Genomic DNA, 26,071 nt, shown 5'->3' with positions numbered 1-26,071 from the left:
TTTTCCAGGTGCGGTGATAGATGCGCATGGACACAGGCTTCCTAGCACTAATCATGGTGGAAATCACATTGTGAGAGAACCCAGCCTGCGCTAAAATCCAGGATTCAACGGCCACGCCATCAAAGACATGGCCCCGGAGTTCTGGTGGTAAAATTGGGCCCTGCGAGAGTATATCCGTGCGATCTGGAAGTCGCCAGGGGACGTCGGCGACTAGTTGTATTAGTTCTGCATACCATGCTTGGCGCGGCCAGTCTTGCGCGACTAGGATCACTGGTACTCCCTCCACTCTGATCTTCTTGATGACCCTCGGAAGCAAGGGAAGAGGGGGGGGAAGATGTACGGGAGCCGGAACCGGTGCCATGGCAGAACTAGGGAGTCCGCTCCGATAGCGCATAGATCGCGCGATCAGGCTATGAACAGAGGAACCTTGATGTTTAGTCTTGAGGCCATGAGATCCACATCTGGAGTCACCCAACGATGACAAATTTGTTGAAAGACTGCCGGATGAAGAGACCACTCTCCCGAGGCAATGCCTTGGCGACTGAGAAAATCTGCCACCCAATTTTCAATGCCCGGGATGTGGATTGCTGAGATGGGTGAATGGTTGGTCTCGGCCCAATGGAGGATGTGACTCACTTCGTGCATGGCCATCCTGCTCCGGGTACCTCCCTGGCGCTTGATATACTCTACAGCTGTGGCGTTGTCGGATTGGATCCAGATTGGGTGACCTGCGAAGAGATGGTGGAAACTCCGTAGAGCTAATTTGATCACTCATATCTCCAAAATGTTGATGGGGAAACGTGACTCTTGGGTTGACCAACAACCCTGTGCAGTGTGGTGACGAAAGACCGCACCCCAGTCGAGAAGACTTGCATCGGTGGTTACTACCAACCATCTTACTGGGAGAAAAGACCTCCCTTGATTCAGGGAGGACCTCAGTGTCCACCACCTGATGGCTTGCCTGACCCGCAGGGACAGAAGGATCTGACGGTCCAGGGAGAACGGGTTCTTGTCCCAAGCTAACAGCAACACATGTTGTAAGGGACGGAGGTGGAACTGTGCAAATGGAACTGCTTCCATCGCTGCCACAATCTTTCCGAGAACTCTCATGCTGAAACGAATGGAGTGAGAAACCGGTCAGGAAAGAGTCCGCGCTGCCTGTTGTAAGGCTTGGATCTTTTCTGGAGGGAGAATGACCAACCCGCGGGAAGTCTCCAAGATCATTCCTAAAAAGGAAATCTGCCGAGCCGGTTTTGGGATAGACTTTTCGAAGTTTATCTTCCACCCCAGGCGCGAAAGTGTATTTACTGTTATATCCACGGATTCCTCGCAGGCTGGAAGGGACGGACCCTTGATGAGCAGGTCGTCCAGATACGGTAACACCACCACTCCCCAAGAGTGGAGAATGGCCATGACAGCCGCCATGACCTTGGTAAAGACCCTGGGGCGGTGGTGAGTCCGAAGGGCAAGGCAACGAACTGGAAGTGTTCCTCGTGAATTGCAAAACGCAGGAACTGCTGGTGGGACGGGCGGATCGGAATGTGAAGGTAAGCGTCATTGATGTCAATGGATGCTAGGAACTCTCCTTTTCCATGGAAGCGACAACTGATTGGAGAGGTTCCATTCGGAATCGCCGTACCTTGACAAACTGATTTAACAGTTTGAGATCCAGAATGGGTCGCATTGTCCCATCCTTTTTTGGAACCACAAAAAAGTTTGAATAAAATCCCCTGAACCTTTCGTGATGAGGGAACGGAATGTTAACTCCGTCCCTTAGCAGAGCCTGAACAGCCCGAAGGAAGGCTCTCGTCTTTTTCTTGGGGGGGAGAGGAAAATTCTATCTTGTATCCGGAGGACACCAGCTCCCTGATCCACTTGTCGTGGACGACCGCGAGCCAGTTTTGGCTGAAGGAATGTAGGCGACCGCCAACTTTGTCGGTGTCCGACGGATACCGCAACAAGTCATTGGGTAGATCTATGAGATCTGGCTCCCCTAGATCCAGAAGCCCTAGGCCTGGGTTTCCAAGAGCGGTTAGGTCTGTATGAGACCTGGGAGCCTCTGTCTCCGAGCGGGGACCGACCTGATCCGTGTGACAAAGTCAGCTTACGCCGAGACGTTTTCTTTAGAGTGGACCCTCTGGGTCGTGGCACCCACCCACCTAGGGCGAGCTGACCTTGTGAGGAACCACCCCCTATACAGGGAATGTCAGGGGTATGACCAAGGGGGTGAGCCACCACGACTGCTGGAACCAGACAGCCGGCTCAGGTAGACACTAAGTACGAGTGTCTGACTACAAAGGACGTGCAGGAAAAAAGACAAGACGTGAATTCAAGGTATCTTCATTAAGGCAAACTCAGGGTAACATTAGGTGCAAGACGTGATAACAGAGAAAACACAGCAAGGTGCGTGCGAGGGCACGCCAAGGTCCATGGCATGGTACGTGCCAGGAGGCAGGCCTTGGGTACCGGCAAGGACTCTATGGCATCAGACTCCGGACAGCTGGCAACGATCGACAGGATCAGGGCATCAGACTGCGGACATCAGCTCCGAACATCAGGCCGCAGTCATCAGGCTTACAATCTCTGGCAGCGATCAGCAGGTTCCGGGCATCCGGCAGGCAAACCAGGGTTCAGGCAAGGAGGCACGACAGATCTCCAGATATGGTGCGTGTTAGGGAACACGCCAAGGTCCAAGGCAAGGTTCCAGGCAGGGTGCGTGCTAGGGGCACACCAGGGTCCAGGGCAGGGTGTAAGGCAAGGTGCGTGTGTAGGGGACACGCCAGGTTCAAAGTACAAAACACGGTGCATGTGTAGGGGACACGCCAGGGTTCAAAGTAAAAGACATGGTGCGTGTGTAGGGACATGCCAGGGTTCAAGGACCTGGGCGCGCTAGAGGAGCCGCCAGGGTTCAGGCTAAGGTCCTGCACGTGCAGAGGGGCACTCCAGGGTTCAGGCTAAGGCAAGGGCCTGCGTGTGCTAGGAGGCACGCCAGGGTTCAGGCTAGGGCCTGTGCATGCAAGGGGGCACGACAGGGTTCAGGCTAGGACCTGTATGTGCAAGAGGGCACGACAGGGTACATGGCAAGACCTGCACGTACTTTAGAGAAGCACGGGGAGGTATGCCAAGAAGCAGACTATGGCCTGCGCATGCTAAGAGGGCACGCAAAGCACAGTGCAGAGACAGTGTGGGTGCAAGGAAGCACAGAGAGCACGGCTGGAGCACTGGCTAGCTGGTCGGGCTGAGGCACAGACAGATGGGCAAGACTGAGGCGAACCCGGCTGAGGGATAACAGGCGACACAGCTGTCACTGGCCGACGAGCACGGCTGAGGCCCAGACAAGAGGCTAGGAAGGCCAGGCGCGAGCAAAGGGCACGGGAAGAAACAAGGCGAGGCAAGGTACAGAGCAAGGAGCGGAACGTAGGCAGTAGCACAGAGCTGGGCACAAGAGAAGAGAAGCGGAGCGTATGCTAGAGCCCAGAGCCGGTACAGAGACAGAGCGAGCAGCGAAGCGTAGGCCGAAGCCCAGAGCCGGGTCAAGGCGGAGCCTTGAGACTAGCCTGGAAATGTGCAAGAGAGCACCATAGGGCAGAGTAAGGAAAACCAGACAGAGACAGAGAACGTGGAAGTACTACAAGGCTCAGAATAGCAAAGGCTAGACATGGCGAAACAGGCAAGGCAGAGAACATAGAAAGTACTAAAAGGCAAAGCATAGCAAGGACAAGACATGGCGAAAAACAGGTGAAAGCAGAGAACATAGGAAGGACTACAAGGCAAAGCATAGCAAGGACAAAACATGGCACAAAAGACAACACAAGACAAGGCACGGGACAAGAGGCAGAGTACAAGCACAGAGCGTGTGCAGAGAAGCACTACAGGGTAGAGGGCAGGTGCACAGAATACAGGGAGCGACAGAGCAGACCAAGCAGCCATGCAGGGAAGCAACAAGATACTCAGGCCCCGACCATAGGAAGGGGCGGTCTGATATAGGGCATTAGCACCTGCACTTCCGGGTCAGGACCAGGGTAGGACTTCCGGTTCAGTCCTCCAGGATCATAGAGAGGATCACATGGTAGAGTCCTCCAGGACCATAGAGAGGACAGCTGGGTCAGACTGTCCCGGACCATAGGAAAGGCCACATGGTCAGGGTCTCCAGGACCACAGAGAGGATCGCTGCAGGCAGAGCAGAGACGGGCGGTCACCCAGCAACGGCATGCAGCCATGAGATAAAGCACACATGCACACTGGCAATGACGGGCAGCCATGAGATGAGGAGCGCGTGCACACTGCTCCAGGGGTCAAGCGGCATAACAAACATGGCTGGCATGATAGTTTGGTGCGCGTGCACACTGCTCAAAGGGTCATGCGGCATAAAAAACATAGCGGGCATGACAATCCGGAAGAGAAGGTAGAGGAGGACCAACCGGAATTGTTGCGAAAAGATCGAAAGCGCGTCGGCTGTTGGTTGCGAAACGGCCGAAGAGACTTTTGTTGAGGAAGAAATTTACTTTTTCCCCCGGTAGCATCAGAAATGAGCTGGTCCAGTTTCTCTCCAAAAAGACGACCCGTTTGAAAGGGGAGAGAAGTCATCGACCTTTTAGATGTGGCATCCGCCCGCCAGCCGCGGAGCCATAGGGCTCTTCTAATGGAGATCGCATTAGCGGGGAGTTTGAGCCGCGCAATTGGCGGCATCAAAAGAAGCGTCTACTACAAAGTCAGCTGAGTGAATTATCTGCCTGGCAACAGTGGTTGCCTCCGGAGGAAGATTGGTGCCCTGGAAGGAAGTAATCAAGACTTCTGCCCCAAGCGGCCATTGCCTTAGAGATTGCCGCAAAAGATGGAAAAAGCGCTGCTCCTGAAGCTTCAAAAAAACTGAACGGGCAAGGTAGTCAATTTGACGATCGGAACCCTCAGAAACAGATAGGAGCGTTTTAGAAGCAAGACGCGAAACAAGAGGATCCACCGGAGGGGACTGTAACCAATCCTTCATTAGGTCTGGACCAAAAGGGTATTTAGTCTCAGTAGACTTCTGCCCTGTGAACCGCTTATGTGGCCGATCCCTATGTTTCTGGACAATTTCCTTAAACACCGGATGGCTGGTAAATAACCTGCGCACACGCTTGGTTTTCTTAAGTGAGGTAGGATGTGATGGAGCGGGAATATTTTCCTTATCCAACTTCAGAATCCTGTTGACTTATTCTATAAGAGAATCAGGCGACTCTTGATCAGTTGGGGGATTCTGAGGGGCTGACGTGTCAGATTCGAATTCAGATTCGTGCTCGCTGTGAACCTCAGGAGAGGGAGAGCAAGAGACAGGAGTCGCCGATGCTGAGGCACGAACGTGACTAGGGGACGCGTCATGGGTCCGCTTTCTAGAGACCTGACCATCCCTTGAACGAGTACAGCCCCTGCTGGTGGACGGTTCCCGGCCGACGCCAGAGCCCTCCTCGGGAGGTAAGGACGCTTTCTGGCTTAAAGAGACCTCCTGGAGGGAGAATATAGCCTGGGTCAGAGACTCCACCGACCGTGACAGGGACGCAGCCCACTCAGGGGTACTAAACGCAGGAGGCCCGTCAGCAGCGGCGGCGAGAAGCGTTGGAGCACAGGCTGGGGCGCAGTCCGTGCATAACGGATTAGTCTATGCATTGGGTAAGGCAGACTTGCAAGTGGTACACACGGTAAAAAACGCAGTGTGCTTCTTAGCAGCCCGTTTAGCCTCCTTAGATTGAGACATAGCGCTCCTGAAAGGGTTAACGGCAGTCTGTCTGCAGCTGCAGGGAATGTGCCGGGAAGGGGTTAAGCTTTAATCTGGTCCTGTGTCCCCCGGTAGGAAAGCGGTGGCCCTGTGGTGTCACCCGGTATCCGGCTGTCCAGAGCAGGCTGAGATAAAAGACATGGCCCCTGAGATTAGAATTGCGCGTCTCGTAAGGAATGAGAGGCGCCAGGAGGAGGGGGCAGCGACGTTAGCGCGTGTGGCACTATTCAAATTGTGGCCTAGAAGGCCGGAAAAGCCGAGGACTAAATTTTTGGCCTACCCGCGGTAGGCGCCGGGGGCAGGGAGGGGGAGGCGCTAGCAAGGGCCGCGTTATTCAAATTGCGGCCTAGTAGGCCTAAACTAAGTTTCTGGCCTCCCTGCGGTAAGCACCGGGCCGGGGGGGCGGGGCCAGGCGCCAGTGTACCGCCGCTGATGCCAAGTGAGCACTTATCCCGGGGGCAAGGACCCGACCCCATACCTCCACTCCTGTGATCAGGCAGGTCGCGCTGTCTGGGATCTTCCAGCTGCAGGTGTCTCATCCTCCGAGCGATGTAGCAGAGCTGGAGGAGGTCTTAATGGGGTATTGCTCAATCGATCCACCCTGTGGCAGGGGGATGGAGAGCTCTGGGGCTGATTCAGGGAATCCGAAAAGCACTGCTCAAGTCCTTCTCCATGCACTCCTGTGCTTCGTCCTGTTGCGCTTGCCCTCGTACCCGTGCAGTACCGACCGTAAGGGAACCATAGTCAGAGGAATCAGCCCCATTCGTTGCAGGAAAGTGTACGGGGAGGTATACTCCGCGTGCTTGCCTGCTGTTGGTTCGGGGGAGAGCGGGCCGTGGAAAGGAACCATCGCCCCCTTCACTCCGTTAATTAAAAAATAAAAATTTACAGAAAATTCAAAAATAAAATAAAAACGGTGGGGTCTGAAACCAGACCTAGGTGCCTCCTATAGACACTAAGCAAGAACTGGAGAAATCTCTGCCAGCGAGAGGATGTATACTGAAGGGGAGGACCTAACTTTTTTCTGGTTTACTTAGTGTCCTCCTAGTGGCCAGCAGCATAACACCCACTGTCTGTGTCCCCCAATGAGGCGTAGGAGAAATAGGGTAAAAATTCAGAGGCACATTACCCACAAACAAGACAGAAAAAGTGCATTAAACTAAACTGCAAAATTACATTAAAAAATGTCCGACCTTGAGAAGCTCCACCAGTCTGCACAATGCTTTCACAGATGTCTTGGTCATAGGCTTCTGCATAGACATATACAAGTTCATGGTGGTCTTGATGATGTTACTAAGGCCACAGGCGTAAAGAAATCCCTGAAAACCACAAGCAGATGAATGATAGGTGGATGTTATGTGTTACATCCTTCTTGATTATGCTAATACATGAAAGATACAGTTCAGCAAATACATAGAAAAGCTTATACATGATTTGCAGAACTCAAGTGGCAAATACCTGCACAAATATATTACATCTGTTGGTCAGATCATCAGCAAATTTTTCTGTTTTTTGCTCTTTAGACAATATGGATTCCATTTTCATCATCCAGGAACTCACAAGAACATAGTACGACTGGACGTCTCTAAAGAGAAACCGATATTTCCATATTAGTATTTAGAAGCAAGACAACAAAGTTGAATTAGTTTCCCCTTTTCAAGGGGATGTTCACTTTCAGAAAAGTGTTCTCCAAAGTGTGCACAGTACAATAAAATAAACTCATTAAGTACTCGCCCTCCGTGGGACAAGAGCCGGCTTCCTGGCCCTGCTGCGTTCCCAGTGATGTGACTAAAGCGGTAACGTCATTTCAACAATGCGCGTCATCTTTCTAGCTGGTGAATGAGCTCAGCTTTCCATATCATCAACCTCGGCAAAAGCATGATGTTGGGTCCAGGGAAGACGAGTTTGTTATAATATGTACTTTGGAGGGGCCACTTAACAGAAAGCTGTCACCACCTTTAATCCAAAATTCTCTGTTCATTCAAGGCACTATGAAGTTTGTATGAGAAGTAGGAGAAGATGCTTCTACTATACATAGCGCTGAAGTTAAATTCCCTGCATTGATTAATGTCTTACAGATGTTTCCATACCAAAGCACAGTTATATTATCAGGTAAGAGCTACATACAGTTGTGCTCAAAAGTTTACATACCCCAGCATGTATTTTTGCTTTCTTGGCCTTTTTTCAGAGAATATGAATAATACCAAAACTTTTTCTCCACTCATGGTTAGTCGCTGGGTGAAGCCATTTATTGTCAAACTACTGTGTTTTCTCTTTTTAAATATTAATGACAAGCCAAAACATCCAAATTACCCTGAACAAAAGTTTACATACCCAATTTCTTAATACCGTGCATTGCCCCCTCTAACATCAATGGCAGCTTGAAGTCTTTTGTGGTAGTTGTGGATGAGGTTATTTATCTTCTCAGATGGTAAAGCTGCCCACTCTTCTTGGCAAAAAGCTTCCAGCTGCTGTAAATTCCTGGGCTGTCTAGCATGAACTGCGCACTAGAGGTCTCCTCAGAGTAGCTCAATGATATTGAGGTCAGGAGACTGATATGGTCCCTCCAGAAACTTCACTTTGTTCTGCTGCAGCCAATGACAGGTCGACTTGGCCTTGTGTTTTGGATCATTGTCATGTTTGAACGTCCAAGTACATCCCATGGCTGATGATTGAAAAACTGCCTCCAGTATTTGCTGATAACGTGCTGCATTCATCTTTCCCTCAACTGTGACCAAGCTTCCTGTGTCGATCCACCTCCGTGCTTTACAGTAGGAATGGTGTTCCTTTCATCATAGGCCTTGTTGACCTCTCTCCAAATGTAACGTTTATGGTTGTGGCCAAAAAGTTCAATTGTGGTCTCATCACTCCAAATTACCTTGTTCCAGAAGTTTTGAAGCTTGTCTCTGTGCTGTTTTGCGTATTGTAGGCGTGATACTTTGTGGCATTTGCGCAGTAATGGCTTTCTTCTGGCGAATCGACCATGCAGCCCATTTTTCTTCAAGTGCCTCTTTATTGTGCATCTTAAAACAGCCACACCGCTAGTTTTAAGAGAGTCCAGTATTTCAGATGATGTTATTTGTGGGTTTTTCTTTGCATTCCGAACAATTTTCCTGGCAGTTGTGGACAAAATTTTTGTTGGGTCTTCCTGATTTTCCATTTGTTAATTACAGTCCGAACGCTGCTGACTGGCATTATCAATTCCTTGGATATCTTTTTGTACCCCTTTCCTGTTTTATACAGTTCAACTACCTTTTCCCGTATATCAGTTGAAAATTCTTTTGCTTTCCCCTTGATTCACAATCCAGAAACGTCAGTGGCTGGATGAAAGGTGCAAGTGTCTGTCTGGATCCCAGAAACTCACTCAGCTTTTATGAACACACACTTATTACAAGTCACAGGTGAGGATGTTACCTTTATTAGCCATTCAAACCCATTTGTGTCAACTTCTGTGCATTTTATGTGGCCAAAATCACCACGGTATATGAACTTTTGATCAGGGTCATTTGGATGTTTTGTGTTGTCATTATGATTTAAAAAGAGAAAACACAGTAGTTTGACAATAAATGGCTTCACTCAACCACTAACCCTGAGTGGAGAAAAAGTGGTGTTATCAGTCATATTCTCTTCTCTGAAAAAAAGGTCAAGAAAGCAAGAACTCTGCCGGGGTATGTAAACTTTTGAGCACAACTGTAGTTATTCTATCTTCATGGAATCAAATATCTTTACAGCCGGGGTGTGGCCTGGAAGCTCATGGTGCAGGCTGCATAGTCAGGGAGCTCCTGCAGACACGAGCTACCACTCGGCTTCAAGCGGCTCAAACAGGCTGATTTTGTCACCTTTGTCTACTAGAGGACCCAGGGAGCACATAGCATGCCGTGAGGACCCCCGAAACTGCGCAGTAACCCGGCAAAGCTTACAGATTTCTACAGCAGGGAAGGGCTGCAGCAATCCAAGATGGCACCGGCATCTCACTCAGGCTCTGCATCCTCCCATCCCTCCTCTAGGGACATCAGAGAGACAGTGGCGATGGAAACAGAAGATATTCCTCTTACCCAGGCCACAATGCAGTGCCTCTTGTCCTCCCTCAGGAAGGCTCTCCATGACGATATGAAAGGTATGATTGGGGAGCTTAGGCAAGACATTGTTTCCCTGGGTGACCGCACAGACCATATTGAGCAGAAAATGGTGGAATATGCGACTGCTCATAATGTCCTGGCTGATGATTACTCTGCCCTAGAGGAACGTTTTTCGACTCAGCAACTTAAACTATGGGATTTGGAGGACAGATCCCGCAGATGTAACATAAGACTTCGTGGTATTCCTGAGACTGTTAAAGAGGCTGATCTGTCTGATCACTTTACGGCCTTTCTCAAAGAGGTTCTCCCTGATGCTCAATCCAGGCCCCTGGGAATAGAAAGGATTCACCGGGTGCCCAAACCCTCCCACATTAATCAATCTCTTCCCAGGGATGTGCTTGCCTGTCTCCACTCTTTTAGGGTAACGGAAGATTTCATGCATGCAATGAGAGATCAGAGAACCCTTCCGGAGCCCTTTTCAAAAATTGCTGTTTTTCCGGATCTCTCGGCAGGGACCTTAGCCAGAAGAATAGAGTTTGCGCCCCTGTGTAAGGTGTTAAGAGAAAATAGCATTCCTTATAACTGGGGTTTTCCGGTGAAGATCCGATTTGTGCATATGGAGATAAGATACGTTTTTCACTCACCTAAAAAGCTGGAACAAGCACTTCGTGATTGGAACCTACTGGTCTCCCCAAAGAGGGGTAGTCCACAACCTGGCCGAGTACAGCCTTCGAGAAGAGTAAGAGCGGACTGGGAGACGGCAGGTTGACCTTCCTAAAACTACTCTAGGTGGCACACAGCCTTAAATTCTTCTTGTGGCCTCTGTCTGCAGATGGCTTTTCTTTCCCTGATGCAGCGTGGGAGAATGGTGTATTCACAGGGACCTGGTTTTCCCTTTTTTTCCCTCTCCTGGTGCTGTTTATCTGCCCCATTGCAGTATTCATACTGCCTGTTACGTTTACATAGATGTTCTTTTTATTGTCTGTTTACTTGTTTCCCTCATTTTGATGTGTATTCCTTTTTGTCGTCCCTGGGTGTGTCTGGTGAGACGTGCTCTCCACAGTTTCGAAACCTTTTTTACACATGACAGTGAAACTTGTTTCTTTAAATGTCAGGGGGCTTAACTCGCCTTTTAAACGCTCTATGTTGTGGGAGGAGGCTCGCCGGAATAAAGCAGATGTATTGTGTATACAGGAGTCCCATATGCTCGAGGGGACAACCACCGGGTCCGTAGTCTCATGTATCCCACGGCCTTCTTTGCCAATAATACTTCAAAAAAAGCTGGTGTCTGTATCTTTGTTAAAAAGGATACTCCTTTTCAACTCCTCAATGAGATTGCGGACCCGAGAGGGAGATTTATTATTCTGAATTGTGTTATAGATGGTTCAGCATATTCTATTGTTAATGTGTATGCCCCTAACCTCTCCCCTGTGAAATTTATGAGAGAATTGTTAAAAGTTGTGGAGGTGGAGGCTAGAGGCGGAGTTATTATATGTGGTGACTTTAATGTTGTCCCTTCAAGGGCTTTAGACTGTTCACCTCGCTCAAAAGTGGGTCGAGGTGAACTGAGCTCTCTCTGTTTTGAAAAACATTTACATGATGTCTGGAGATACTTACATGCTACAGAGAGGGATTTTTCCTTCTTTTCCCATAGACACAACTCCTACTCCAGAATTGACTATTTCCTAGTTGACAGTGGAACTCTCCCTGCATGTGTTTCGGCGGAGGTGGGAACAATCTCCTGGTCAGACCATGCTCCTGTCAGTTTGGAAATATCTGTGGGGTTTCGGCCATGGACTCCCTGGCAATGGAAACTAAATCCTGCTCTTTTAACTAGGCAGGAGGTGGGGACGGATGTGGAGGCGCAGCTGGCGGAATACTTCTCTATCAATGATAATCAGTCAGTTTCTGATGAAACTATATGGGAAGCCCACAAGGCTTTTGTTAGAGGCCTTTTTATACAAAGAGCATCCCAACTTAAAAGAGAGCGCGAGCACACTAGAGCGACCTTAGTGGCTGATTTGCAATGGTTGGAACGCATTAACAAGCTTAACCCGTCCCCTTTGGTCTCTAAACAACTGGCCTTAACCCGTTCACAACTCAGGTCCTTTCTATTAGATCAGCATGAGAAGTATTTGAGGAAAATGAAAACTTCTTTTTATGCAATGGGGGACAGAGCGGGTTCATTACTTGCTAAACGTATCAAAAAGAGGGAAAGGTTAGCTCATATTGAGGCCTTGCGAGATCATTCTGGAACCCTTATACGTAACCCCATCGCTATAGCTGAGGTATTTGCACAATTTTATTCTAAATTATATAACTTAGAGGGAGATGTGAATACCCAGCTTCCATCACAGACAGATATCCAAACCTATCTAGATTCCATCTCTCTCCCAAAATTGTCGCAGACCCAACTTGAGGCCCTTAACTCTCCTTTCTCTTTATCTGAAATAAAGCAGGTTATAAAAACTACTAAACTTCATTCCGCCCCAGGTCCAGATGGACTTCCTAACGATTATTATAGACGTTTTTCTTCTGTTCTTGCCCCGTACCTCCTCCGTACTTTCTCCTCGTGGCAAAGGTCTGGGTCGGTCTCTGCTATTTCCCTTCAGGCTACCATTGTCACTATACCCAAGCCAGGTAAATCTACAGAGGACCCGGGAAATTATCATCCCATCTCATTACTGAACTGTGATGTAAAAAATTTTTCTAAATTATTGGCATCTAGATTGAATGTAATTACCCCGTCCCTGGTTCATCCAGACCAGGTGGGTTTTGTGGCCGGTAGGAGGGCTGGAGATGGCACTAGACGTATGATTGACGTTATTGATGTGGCTGAAAAGATGGGTGTCCCCGGTGTGCTTCCCTCGTTGGACGCAGAGAAGGCTTTTGACAGGGTACATTGGGGATACCTTAGCTCTGTCCTTAAAAAGTTCGGTTTTGATGGCCCAATATTGTCGGCTATTCTGTCGTTATACTCTAACCCTAATGCTAGGGTGCTATCTTCAGGTTTTTTGTCCTCCCCCTTCCAGATCACTAACGGAACCCGTCAGGGTTGCCCCCTGTCACCGATTATATTTTCTTTGGCTATAGAACCCCTGGCTGAGTCCATAAGATCTAACAAAAATATTTCAGGTTATCATATAGGTTCACACCACCATTTGATTGGCTTATATGCAGATGACATTATTATCACTTGTACTGACTTGCATAAATCTTTACCGGCTGTTAGGACTTCTCTGTCCTTATTCTCAGCAATTTCCTTTTATAAACTTAATGCGACTAAGTCTCTTATTTTTCCCATAGCAGTCCCTTCGCCGCTTCAAGAGAAACTGAAAACAGAACTCCCCTTTACATGGCGGGATGACGGAATTCCATACTTAGGTATAACCCTTACCCGCTCAAAATATATCGCCTCAACTAACATGGGAAACTTGGCCTCAGCTCTAAATTCCGAAATCTCTAGACACCCTTTACATGGTTTTTCGTGGATAGCCCAAGTCCAAGCCTTTAAAATGTTTCTTCTCCCTAAAATTCTTTATTATTTTAGTTCCCTCCCTATTGTAATTCCTTCCAAATTCCTCACTAAACTCCAAAATATTACTAACCGATATATATGGGCTAATAAAAAACCTAGAGTAGCGGGTAAAATTATGTATCTTCCATATACGTGAGGTGGCATGGGAGTTCCCTACATAGCCGGGTATTATAAGGCTGCTGTTTTAGAAGCGGTGAAAAAGTGGTGGTCAACCCCGCTTGAGAATTTGGGCTGGATACAGATAGAATCGAGCTTTGTCGAAGGGTCCTCATTACAGTGCCTACTAGAGGCAGAATCGCTTCGGCCGACGCCTTATTCCCCTCCGCTAATTACAATGCAGGCCACCCTTATAGGTTGGAGGCGAGTGGTGGGAGATTGGATCTCACTGCCGCCGAGCCTGATAAATATCAAGGCCCTGTCCTTTCACATACCCTATATTGATCTCCTTCCCTGGATGAAGGCTGGTATCCACTCACTGGGAGATTTGTTGTGGGAGGGTACCTTCTCGTCCTTTTCCAAATTATGCTCGAACTTCTCTGGTATAGAGAAAACGGTTTTCCAACACTTCCAAGTGAAACATTTATTATCATCAATACACCGCCTCTCCTTCCCTTTATTACCTGTATGCCCCTCTTCTTTTCAAAAATTTCTCCTATCCAACCCTCACCAGTACAAGGGCTTATCTGCTATATATAAAGCTTGTAATAACCTTTTATTTCCTATAAGACCAACTTATATGTCGCGTTGGGAGGAGGATTTATCTTTTCACGCCTCGGATGAAGAGTGGAGAGCGGGAATAAAAGCAATACAGCGGGCATCTAAATGTATCAACCACCTTGAGACACTAAAAAAAGATTCATCTTAGATGGTACCATCCCCCGATTACTTTATCTAAATTTGGAAAGAATTTCTCCCCTTTGTGCTGGAGACAGTGTGGAGGAAGAGGTACTTTGGCTCACATGTGGTGGAAATGTCCTAGTTTGACTCCCTTTTGGTTAGTTGTCTCAAATTTACTTAAACCTGTGACGGGTATTGATTTCCCTCTATCTCCTCAACTGGCAGTTCTAAACATTGGGATCGAAACACTTCCCCTAGAATTCGTACCCTTGGTATCGAATATATTGATGGCTGCTAGGATTAGCCTCGCTGCTAAATGGAAAGCCCCGCTCCCGCCTACCCTCGCGCGGAGTTGGTGGTCAGACTTAACTCAACATTTCATCATGAGTACTTTCTTTCACTAGATGCAGGGGTCAGAGACAGGGTAATGAAGAACTGGGCGGGTTGGGTTTCCCACCCCTTGGCATCTCCCATAAAGTTTAGTACTTAGTCTATACATCGGATCGGATTAGGATTTCTTGAGTCTTACCGGATCCCCCTCCCCCCCCCTCCCTTCCTTTTCCTACGGTCTCATTGTCTGATATTGTTATTGTTGTGTGCATTTTTGTCTGTCTATAATATGATCTTTGGTTTTCTTTCTGTAAGATCATTTCTGTCTTTGAAAAATTCAATAAAAATTTATTGGATAAAAAAAAAAAAAAAAAAAAAAATATCTTTACAGCCAATAATTACTTTTTTTTTTTTTTTTTAACAGCAGATTTCCAACCATTTATTTCATCAGGTAGAAAAGTGTTTACTGTAGGAGAATTGAATGAAGCCGAAATGCAAGTGTTTGACCTGCACTCCATTCATTCCCTGTGGAAGCCCCATAAAAAAATTGGGAGAAGTGTTCGAGCTTGAGCATTGCAGAACCTTTCTAGCAGGGATGAAGGTGGATCATTCTGCCCATCTGTGCAGGTCCCCGTAGTCAGGCCCCCACTGATCAATAAGGTATCATCAGGGATGAGTGAACATGCTCAGGTAACGTTTGTCCGAGCATGCTTGGATAACAGAGTCCCTGTGGCTGCAGACCGCTGAAAAACATGCAGGGATTGCCAAACAAACAGGCAATCCCTGCAAGTGTTGAGGCTGTCTATCATATATTATTCAAGCACACCCAAGATACCTGGGTAACACCCGAGCACATTCTGACATGTTATCCAAGCATATTCGCTCATCACTAGCTATTACTTATCTATTGATTGATAACTTGCTTGTGATTAACAATCCCTTTAGGAGCAGTCTATCATCCAAGAACACAAATTAAACTAACTAAACAGTTATAGGGGACTTGGTCTCTATAAAAAAAAAAAAAATCATACTTGCAGTGCACTTTTTTTTTGCTGTAATCACTTTGAAAACTCTATTACATATGCAAATGAGGTGGCTTTGGTGCAGCCTTGGTGAAGCCAGGGGCTCAGTGTCCTGTTAAGCCTCATTTACATTGTGAGCAGTTCCCCTGATCTGATTAATAGCCCTGCATGTGTACACCAACACTGAAGGAGTCAATGGTACATATAGATTACGAGGACAAGCTCCTGTTATAAATGCTTCCTGTCCACAGCCATCGCTCGCTATACCAATACATCCGGAAGTGTACTAAGCGGTTTCAAATAGGAAGAGTTGATCAGTCACATGCTCCTCTTGTCCTCACTCCATCACAGTATCACAACCAACATTGACCTATTCTGTGAAGTACAGTCATGGCCAAAAGTTTTGAGAATGACACAAATATTAATTTTTACAAAGTCTACTGCTTCATTTTTTCTAATGGCAATTTGCATATACTCCAGAATGTTATAAAGAGTGATCAGCTTAACAGCAATTACTTGCAAAGTCAATATTTGCCTAGAAAATGAACTTTATCCCCCAAAACACATTTCAACATCATTGCAGCCCTGCCTTAAAAGGACCAGCTAACATCATCTCAGTGATTGCTCCATTAACACAGGTGTGGGTGTTGATGAGGACAGGGCTGGAGATCAATCTGTCATGATTAAGTAAGAATGACACCACTGGACTCTTTAAAAGGAGGCTGGTGCTTGGCATCATTGTTTCTCTTCTGTTAACCATGGTTATCTCTAAAGAAACACGTGCAGTCATCATTGCACTGCACAAAAATGGCCTAACAGGGAAGAGTATCGCAGCTAGAAAGATTGCACCTCAGTCAACAATCTATCGCATCATCAAGAACTTCAAGGAGAGAGGTTCCCTTGTTGCCAAAAAGGCTCCAGGGCGCCCAAGAAAGACCAGCAAGCGCCAGGACAGTCTCTTAAAAGTGTTTCAGCTGCGGGATCGGGCTACCAGCAGTGCAGAGCTTGCTCAGGAATGGCAGCAGGCAGATGTGAGTGCATCTGCACGCACTGTGAGGTGGAGACTCTTGGAGCAAGGCCTGGTCTCAAGGAGGGCAGCAAAGAAGCCACTTCTCTCCAGAAAAAACATCATGGACAGACTGATATTCTGCAAGAGGTACAGGGAGTGGACTGCTGAGGACTGGGGTAAAGTCATTTTCTCTGATGAATCCCCTTTTCGATTGTTTGGGACATCTGGAAAACGGCTTATTCGGAGAAGACCAGGTGAGCGCTACCACCAGTCTTGTCTCATGTCAACTGTCAAGCATCCTGAAACCATTCATGTGTGGGGTTGCTTCTCAGCCAAGGGAATGGGCTCTTTCTCAGTCTTGCCTAAAAACACAGCCATGAATAAAGAATGGTACCAGAATGTCCTCCGAGAGCAACTTCTCCCAACCGTCCAAGAGCAGTTTGGCGATCAACAATGCCTTTTTCAACATGATGGAGCACCTTGCCATAAAGCAAAGGTGATAACTAAATGGCTCAGGGAACAAAACATAGAGATTTTGGGACCATGGCCTGGAAACTCCCCAGATCTTAATCCCATTGAGAACTTGTGGTCAATCATCAAGAGACGGGTGGACAAACAAAAACCTTCAAATTCAGACAAAATAAAAGCATTGATTTTGCAAGAATGGACTGCTATCAGTCAGGATTTGATCCAGAAGTTGATTGAGAGCATGCCAGGGAGAATTGCAGAGGTCCTGAAGAAGAAGGGTCAACACTGCAAATATTGACTTGCTGTATTAACTCATTCTAACTGTCAATATAACCTTTTGTTATTCATAATATTGTTCTAATTATATTTCTGTATGTGATAAAAACATCTGACAAACACACATAAAAACCAGAGGGCAGCAGATCATGTGAAAATATAATATTTGTGTCATTCTCAAAACTTTTGGCCATGACTGTACTATACACAGAAGGAGCACATGACTGACCCTCTATTTGTTACTTAAGCCATTTGCTTCACTTTCAGATGTATCAGTGAAGCAAACATCGGCTGCGGACAGGAGGCAATGAGGAATGGGAGGCCTGCACCCGTATTGTGCGAGTCAGTGTGCACACACGGTCAATCAGAATCAATTGCTGATAATGCAAACTGGGGGGGGGGGCAAACTGAGCACTTGGTCACGTCAAATGCGCACTGAAGACCCCTCATATGCACATGGAATAAAACAAATTTTCAATGTAACTATAACAATGATATATGCTCCAAGTATGATTTTTCTAGGTGTTAAGTGCAGTGTAGTGATGAGTGAGTATACTCGTTGCTCGGGCATGTTGGGATGGTCTCCGAGTATTTTGGCATGCTCGGAGATTTAGTTTGTCGATGCAGCTGTATGATTTGTGGCTGCTTGACAGGCTAAATACATGGGAGGAATGCCTGTTTGTTAGGAAATTCCCACGTGTATTCAGGCTGTACAGCAGTCGCAAATCATGCAGCTGAGGCAACACAAACTAAATCTCCGAGCATGCCAAAATACTCCGAGATCACCGTAGCATGCTTGGGGAAACCAGAGCAACTAGTATACTCGCTCATCACTAGTGCAGTGCAATTAATTTAATTTTTGGGGGTGACAGACTCCCTTTAAACTTTTATCCCTCCATAAGCTCAGACATAAAATAAACAGAGTTTTACTCACTCCCTCTGTGTGTCCAGTGCTTATTCTCTGCGGATGCTCCGGTCGTTGTAGATAAGCTGCAGTAGCCATGGGTATTGTAGACAAGACATGAATGCTGCAGCCAATCACTGAGCTCAGAGGTTAATGGTGTCCACATAGGCAGAGGAGATAAGTCCAGTGATCGACGGCAGCAGTCACGAGTGTAGTAGACAAAATGTCAACGCTACAGCCAATCAACAAACACTAGAACATGGATGAAGAGGAAGCGCTCAACCGAAGGGCAAAAAATGAATTTTGGTACTCACTGTAAAATCTTTTTCTTGTAGCCTTCATTGAGGGACACAGGTAACCATGGGTGTATGCTGCTGTTGCTATGAGGCTGATACTAGGCAAAAAAAAGGAAAAAAATAGCTCCTCCCCAGCAGTATACACCCACCTTCAGGCACTAAGTACCTAAGTTGGGGTAGAGCCTTCATTGAGGGATACAGGTAACCATGGGTGTATGCTGCTGTTGCTATGAGGCTGATTACTAGGCAAAAAAGGAAAAAATAGATCCTCCCCAGCAGTATACACCTACCTCCAGGCACTAAGTACCTAAGTTGGGGTAAAAGCAGTAGGAGAAGAAACAAGAACTCAACATATGTACCAACCCAACAACAAGGCACTTAGGCCCAAAAAACGGTACAAAACAATTAGGGAGGGTGCTGTGTCCCCCAATGATGGCTCCAAGAAAGATATTTTACGGTATCAAAAATCCCTCTTTTATCGCTTCATTGGGGGACACAGGTAACCATGGGACGTCCAAAAATAGTCCCAAGGGTGGGAACAGAAAGAACACTAAGAAAATGGATTTAGGTCGGCCGGTGCACAACCGCCACCTACAGCACCTTCCTACCCAGGCCGGCATTGTGCATTGGGCGAGGCATGCATATGAACCCTGTAAAACATCGCAAAGGTGTGCAAGGACGACCAGGTCGTGGCCTTGCAAATTTGTAAGGTCGAAGCCTCCTGACGAACAGCCCAGGAAGCCCCCACGGCCCGGGTGGAGTGAGCCCTCACTCCTAAACTCGGTGAGCCTTCGGTATCGCCGAAAGAATCCAACGGGAGATAGTGAATTTAGAAGCTGGGAGCCACTTTCGACGACCTTCAGAGATGACAAACAGGGAATCGGATTGACGAAAGGTAGCAGTCCTAGAAAGATAGACTCGAATGGCTCTGACCAAATCCAGCTTGTGGAGGGACTTCTCCAGGGAAGCACATAAAGAAGGAAGGACAATGTCCTCATTGATGTGAAAAGACGACACCACCTTGGGAAGAAAGGAAGGAACGGGTCTGAGAACTACCTTGTCCGGATGTAGAATCAGAAACGGGGAACGACAAGATAATGCTGCTAACTCGGAAAACCTCCTAATAGACGTAATGGCAATTAGGAAAGCCACCTTCCATGACAGAAAATAATACAAAATATCCTGAATGGGTTCGAAGGGCGTACGTTGGAGGGCGCCGAGAACGAGATTAAGATCCCATGGATCGGAGGATGGTAAGGTGGTGCCAGATGGGAGACACCCTGAAGAAAGGTCTTCAATTGAGAAAGGGAAGCCAAATCCCTCTGGAAAAGGATAGAGTGGAAACCTGACCTTTAAGGGTACTGAGGGATAGAGCTGAGTCGAGACCCGCTTGATGAAAGCCCAGGATAGAAGGAAGGGAAAAAGTCACTGGAAACAAGTTTTTCTCCTCGCACCACCGGAAGGCGGCCTTCCAATACCTGTGGTAAATGCGCTAGGATGCTGGTTTTCTTGTCCTAATCATGGTCTGAATGACCGAGTGAGAGAAACCAGCCTCCGTTAAACTCAAGAGACTGAAAACTCTGGTGGAAGAGGGGGCCTTGCAAGAGAAGATCTGGATGGTCTAGAAGCCTCCAGGGAACATACAAAACCATGTTTACAAGCTCCACATACCAAGGTCGTCTTGGCCAGTCTGGAGCTAACAGGATCACAGGAATCCCTTTTGACTATCTTTTTTACGATCTTCGGAATCAAGGGGAGAGGCGGAAAAAGATAAGGCAGCTGAAACTGGGACCACGGGATTACTAGGGCGTCGCAACCGATGGCCAGTGGATCCCGGGACCTGGCTACGAAAAGAGGAATCTTGTGGTTCATCTGAGAAGCCATGAGGTTGACGTCCTGAGTGTCCCATCTATGATATATCTGGTTGAAGAATGCGGGATTGAGAGACCACTCGCCTGATGCGAGGCCCTGCCGACTCAGGAAATCGGCTGCCCAATTTTCTTCCCCCAGAATGTGAATGGCTGATATGGCAGGGATGTGATGTTCCATCCATCGCAGAATTCTTGTCACCTCTGCCATGAATTGTTTGCTGTGAGTCCTGTCTTGGTGGTTTATGTAAGCCACGGCCGTGGCGATGTCCGATTGAATGCGAACCAGCCTGTCTGCTAGGAGAGACTGCCAGCGAAGAAGGGCAAGGAAGCTTGTCCTGATCTCCAGAAGATTGATGGGGAGAAGGGCTTCCTGAGCGTTCCAGAAACCCTGCGCTGTATGCTGAAGGAAAACTGCTCCGCCCCCAAGGAGACTGGCGTCTGCGGTGATGACCTGCCACCGAAGAGGAAGAAAGGACCTCCCGCGCAGGACCGAGGCGGATAGCGTCCACCAGGTCAAGGATTGCCTCACCTTGAGAGGCAGAAGCACAGGTCGGTCTAGGGAGACCGTTCTCTTGTCCCAGGCAGACAGGAGGGCCAGCTGAAGAGGACAGCTGTGGAACAGGGCGAAGGGCACGGCTTCCACGGAGGCAATCATCTTCCCCAGGACCCTCATGCAGGGCCGAAGGGGTAGAGGGACTGGATGCTTTTGGGACCTTGTCTTTGGCAAAGGGATCAAAACTTGTCCTTTGGAAGACACGAGCCCAGGTCGTGTCAAACTCCATGCGCAGGAACACCAGGCACTAAGTTGACTATCCAGCCGAGATGGACCAGAGTGACGTGAAGACTCTGATCGCAGTCTTGGCGGGACGGTACTTTGATCAGTAGTTCGTCCAGGTAAGAGATTATGAGAATCCCCTTGGAGCGAAGGATGGCCATGACCACTGCCATGACCTTCGTGAAGACCCTGGGTGCAGACGCCAGGTCTAATGGAAGGGCCGTGAACTGATAATGATCCTCCTGGATCGCAAACCGAAGGAATCTCTGATGCTGTACACAAACAGGAATGTGAAGATAAGCTGTCAGGAACACCGCACTGCACTTGCTCACTGAGCCAGGGCGCGTGTCCTGAGTACAAAGACTGTGCACAAAGAAACCTGCGGAGCGAGCAGCAGTGGTGACAATGCATGCTCCAGGACCTGAATCACGTGACTGCTGGGGGCGTGGCCTAAGCTCCACAGAGCTAGGAGCTGCAGGGAAACTCCTAGAAGGGTAACTACAGGACAATGTTACCAAGGAGCATAGACAGAGACAGACACCAGATCAAGCCGGGTCAAAGCACGAGATAGCAGGACAGTACCAAAGGGCTTAGACAGAAAGAATAGTCAGGACGTAGCAATAGATCAGAAAACCAGAACAGGTATTAGACGGTACAATAGGGGTAAACTGTAACGGAGTAATGATAGCCAAGCCAGGAGGTCAGAACCAGAAAAGACAATGGTACCAAAAACGAGAGACGGAGTACAGAGTGAAGGAACAAGCCGGGTCATACACGGGAAGCAAACAAACAATGCAGAGTACACACACACCAGGGGTCAGACACACCAGAATAGCAGTATAACTGACAGAGAATGCCAGTATGGAGTGAGCATAAATACCCCTCCCAGATCCAAAGAGAGGCCGGCAATGTTAACCCTGTCAGAACAGGACATTAACCATGTCCTAACCACGACATAAGCATCCTGAATGTCTACAGAGCAAAGAAATTCTCCTGGTTCCATGGAGGTGATCACCGAGTGTAAGTACTCCATCCTGAAGTGGCGGATCCAAACGTGGCGATTCAACTGTTTGAGGTCCAAGATCGGGCGGAGCAAACTGTATTTTTTCGGGACTACAAAAAGGTTGGAGTAGAACCCTGAGAACCGTTCATTCCAAACTCATTCATTACTCCTGTGTTTAGAAGGGAAAAGACGGCCTGGAGAACCCCTGGGGCTTGAGACGGCTGTTTTGGTAGGCAAGACAAAAAAGCATCGATCTCTCTGACCCAGGCGTCGTCAACTACAGACAACCAGGCATCCCTGAATAGAAGAAGCCGGCCTTCCACCCTGGAACGACATCCAGGTGGGGTGACCCATTACAGAGGAGAACCTGTGATCACGGGACCCAGAGGGCTTGGAGGAGCGGCCTTTTGGCCTCCAGCGAGGAGCTGGTTTGAAGGATGGTTTTCATCTTTCCCCTGGGGTGGAAGAACAGTCCTGCAGAAGAGAAAGGTCAAAAGGGACAAAAAAGCAGTGGTCCCTTTCTGTTGGAGGGACGTTTTGGTCTGGACTGGGGCAGAGAGGCGCTTTTCCCCCCCAGTAGCATCCGAAATAGCCTAGAACCCTGGAAGACCAAGTTGGTGAATGACTTCTTAGAGGTCGGGTCTGCATTCCATGCCTTCAATCAAAGGATGCGGCGTATGGCAATGATGTTGCTACTTGCTCTGGCAGAACAGGCATCCGCATCCAAAGAAGCAGTCAGAAGATATTTGCCAGCATGAGCAATTTGGTCTGCCAAATTTGCAAGCTCATCCGGAGGAGCTGCCGCTAAGATGCATTGGTGAAGTATTTTGGCCCAGGCAAATATGGAATTTGCCACCCAGGTGGAGGCGAAGCTGGGGCAGAGGGAGGCACCAGTCGCATCAAAGGCCGATTAGGTCAAAGACTCAATCTGACTGTCCGTAGCATCCTTAAGAGACGCACCGTCCGGTATGGACAGAACTGTTTTGGAGGACAGGCGAGAGACAAGGTGGATCCACCTTAGGGGACTCTGCCTATTTGGTGACAAGATCTGGACTAAAGGGATATAGAATGTCTAGCTGTTTCCTTCCCGGAAAGCGCTTCTCGGGATGTTCCCAATGTTTGGTCAAAGTAGCCTCAAACTCCTTATGATTGGGAGAAGTCTGGGAGGGACGCTTAACCCATTTGAATGAAACGGAGTCGTCCTGGGTGGGCGCCTCGTCCTCTTTTAGTTTAAGAGTTTGAATAATAGCCGAGATAAGGCTATCTACCATGTCCTGCATCCTGGAAGCCTGGTCTACATTTGAGACAGACCAGGACTGAGAATCCACATCCGACCCAAAGTCCACCTCTGAGGAGGAGGAATGGGGACAGAGGGGCATCCTGGATGCTGCTGACGGGCCAGAGCATTGGATGAGGAGCTAGACAGAGCCCACTTCCTAGGTCTTTTACCCGATCTGTCCATGTGAAAGTCGTTGTCAGGTTCATGTGAATCACCGTGAGAGGCGTTTGGAACACTGGTGGCGGCAGAAGACGTTCTAGGACCTGGACCAGGAACTGGGATACTTTAGTCAGGTCGGAGACAGACAGACATGGCAACAGCCCATTCTGGGGGGAGGGGTGTGCTCTCATCCCAGGCGATAGAGTGCTCCTGTGGGGCAAACATGGTGCAAGGGCTGCAGGATGGGCAGAAAGGAGACAGCAGACCTGAAGACCACTTTTTTTTTTCTACAGCGGGCGCAGGCGTAGTGAATCAGAGTGGGCTTAGAGGGAGGACAAGAAGCCTCTGCAGAGTTGGGCATAAGTTGAGCCTAGATAATACTGCTGAGAAATGGCTACAAAGAAAGAGACAGGAGCACAAGAGTGAGAGAGGACAGAGCCTACCCGATTCCAGCGAAGGCCGCAAGTAGCAGAGACACGGATGGATCCTCCAGTATTCCAAAATGTCGCTGGCAGTGTAGAAACAGCAGCATGCTGCAGAGCGGGGGGCGTGTCTAGGCAGGAGCCGGGAATAGAGAAGGAAGAATCCGGTTGGCTGAAAAGTCGGGGGCGTGGCCAGCCCTGAATATCAGCCAACCGTTAAACAGTGAATGTGCCCCTCTGATTGGATGTCGCGCTGGGAGGCGTGGCCGGCATGTGAACTGTCGGCCGGCAAAAACGAAAGCGCTCCCCGGATTAGCCGTTCGTGGAGAAGGGGAGCGGAGAGTGAAAACGGAGCTGAAAAGACGAGCGTCAGGCGGGGGGTTGTGGTCTAATCAGAGCGGGGGCTCTCTGCTCCAGCGAGGCCCCGGATAGGACAAGAAAAAAAGCGTGATATTTAAGCGCTCAGGCAGGACTGGCAGAGGAAAGGCGCGGTAAGGAGGAAAGGCGCGGTAAGGAAAAAAATCGCCGCGGTAGATAAAGGTCCCTATTAAGATACTGGGACAATCAGAATGGGGTCTGCACAGCACTGCCTGGGGTGAGGAGGGGAAAAGGCAAAGGACCGGCCACCGGGAATCACACTGAAGCACCCCTAAGGGTGACAGATGATTAGGCCCTGCACGCGGGTCTGAGTATGGGCGATGTGGGTGACACCACACTGCTCTTTCGGTCGCATAAGTATGGGCAAACAGGGTGAGAAATTACACCCTGTTACCCTGAAGATGAAAAGCCTGAAACACAAAGGAGAAGATTAATAAAACACAACAAGTGACCTGAAAAGGAAAAAACTGCGGATCTTGGATCAGATCCAGGTCCGCCTCCTACAGACACTAAGCTTAAACTGAGGTACTTGGTGCCTGTATTCTGCTGGGGAGGAGCTATTTTTTTTCTTTTTTTGCCTAGTGTCAGACTCCTAGCGATAGCAGCATACACCCATGGTTACCTGTGTCCCCCAATGAAGTGATAAAGAAATAAAGCTTAGTTTACCATTTTATATACCGTTGAGCTTATGGATAAAAGTTAAAACAAGACAATCCCTTTAAAATGATTGCTAGAAACTACACCAGTGTGAGTGGAGCGGTGGTCGAACATGCGCACTGCCGCTGCATTCATTCTAAATGACAATGCTGAAGACCGGTTAAGAGTAGCACTCGGCTATCTTTATTGGTCCCATATATAATGAATGGAGAGAAGATAACAGACTATCACTCAAATCACACAGGGCACTGGTCTTCAGGATCGGTGGGGGTCCCTGTGGTTGGACCCTTAGCAATTGGTAAATTTTCTCCTAAAACCCCTTTAAGGTTCAGGACATATCTGTGTTGGAAGCTCCGCAGTAGATTCAGTGGCATCTGATGAAAAACATTCTACAGGGAAGACAGCAAAGTCTAACATCTGCACGCAATAACAAGTCAGACCTACTTGGTTAGAGACTGTGCCTTGGTTTGAAGGTAGCTGTCTCTCTGACTCTTAACGGAAAGTAAACTCTTCCGGTCAATTAATTTGGCAGCAGCCGGAATCTTTTGGATTAGAAAATTGTCGGCATACCAAATTACATTGGCAGTTAATGTGATTGCTGGTACCTAGAAGACATAAAAAATATAGCAACAGCATGTATTAGTTTGGTGGCAGAGCTATATTCATTTCAAAGAATGTGCTAATAAATGTATTGAGATTTTTGTGCAATAAATTCCTCTCATCTGTACTTTAAAAGATAACCTGTCACTTACTCAAAAAAAGTTAGTTCACTACCTAGTAAAAATTTCTGGGCCCCATTGATTCTCTCTTTTCCATTTTGCATTGCATTACTTCATTGCGGAGAGTTGCTTCTGAAGGTCATTATGTGAAATTTCGGCTAGCAGACAACTGAGTCCGCAAAGTCTTACTAGGTCGACAATCACAGCGTCAGGGAGTGAGGGGTGAAAGAAAATGCCTCCAAAGATGATGGTGAGAAAATGTTCAGTTGCACTACAAGAAGAGATTTCACATACTGC

General features: G+C 48.1%; 1 protein-coding gene across 2 annotated transcripts in view; it reads right to left on the bottom strand.

Annotated features, from left to right (window-relative positions):
• WASHC4 (WASH complex subunit 4) overlaps nt 1-26,071 on the bottom strand; it is a 174,925-nt gene that overhangs the window by 73,263 nt on the left and 75,591 nt on the right. For both annotated transcript variants that reach the window (XM_073556919.1, XM_073556920.1), the window contains exons 13-15: nt 25,500-25,660; nt 7,211-7,337; nt 6,946-7,071 (exon numbers count right to left, since the gene is read on the bottom strand). In XM_073556919.1, coding sequence (XP_073413020.1) covers nt 6,946-7,071; nt 7,211-7,337; nt 25,500-25,660 — 414 coding nt within the window. The remainder of the gene's footprint in view (nt 1-6,945; nt 7,072-7,210; nt 7,338-25,499; nt 25,661-26,071) is intronic.

The sequence above is a fragment of the Dendrobates tinctorius genome, unplaced genomic scaffold, assembly GCF_039654945.1.
Source record: "Dendrobates tinctorius isolate UK_male_01 unplaced genomic scaffold, ASM3965494v1 ptg000241l, whole genome shotgun sequence".
In the NCBI taxonomy this organism is placed as follows: domain Eukaryota; kingdom Metazoa; phylum Chordata; class Amphibia; order Anura; family Dendrobatidae; genus Dendrobates; species Dendrobates tinctorius.
The sequence above is the reverse complement of the archived record's forward strand: the minus strand, read 5'-3'. Positions and strand labels throughout refer to the sequence as shown.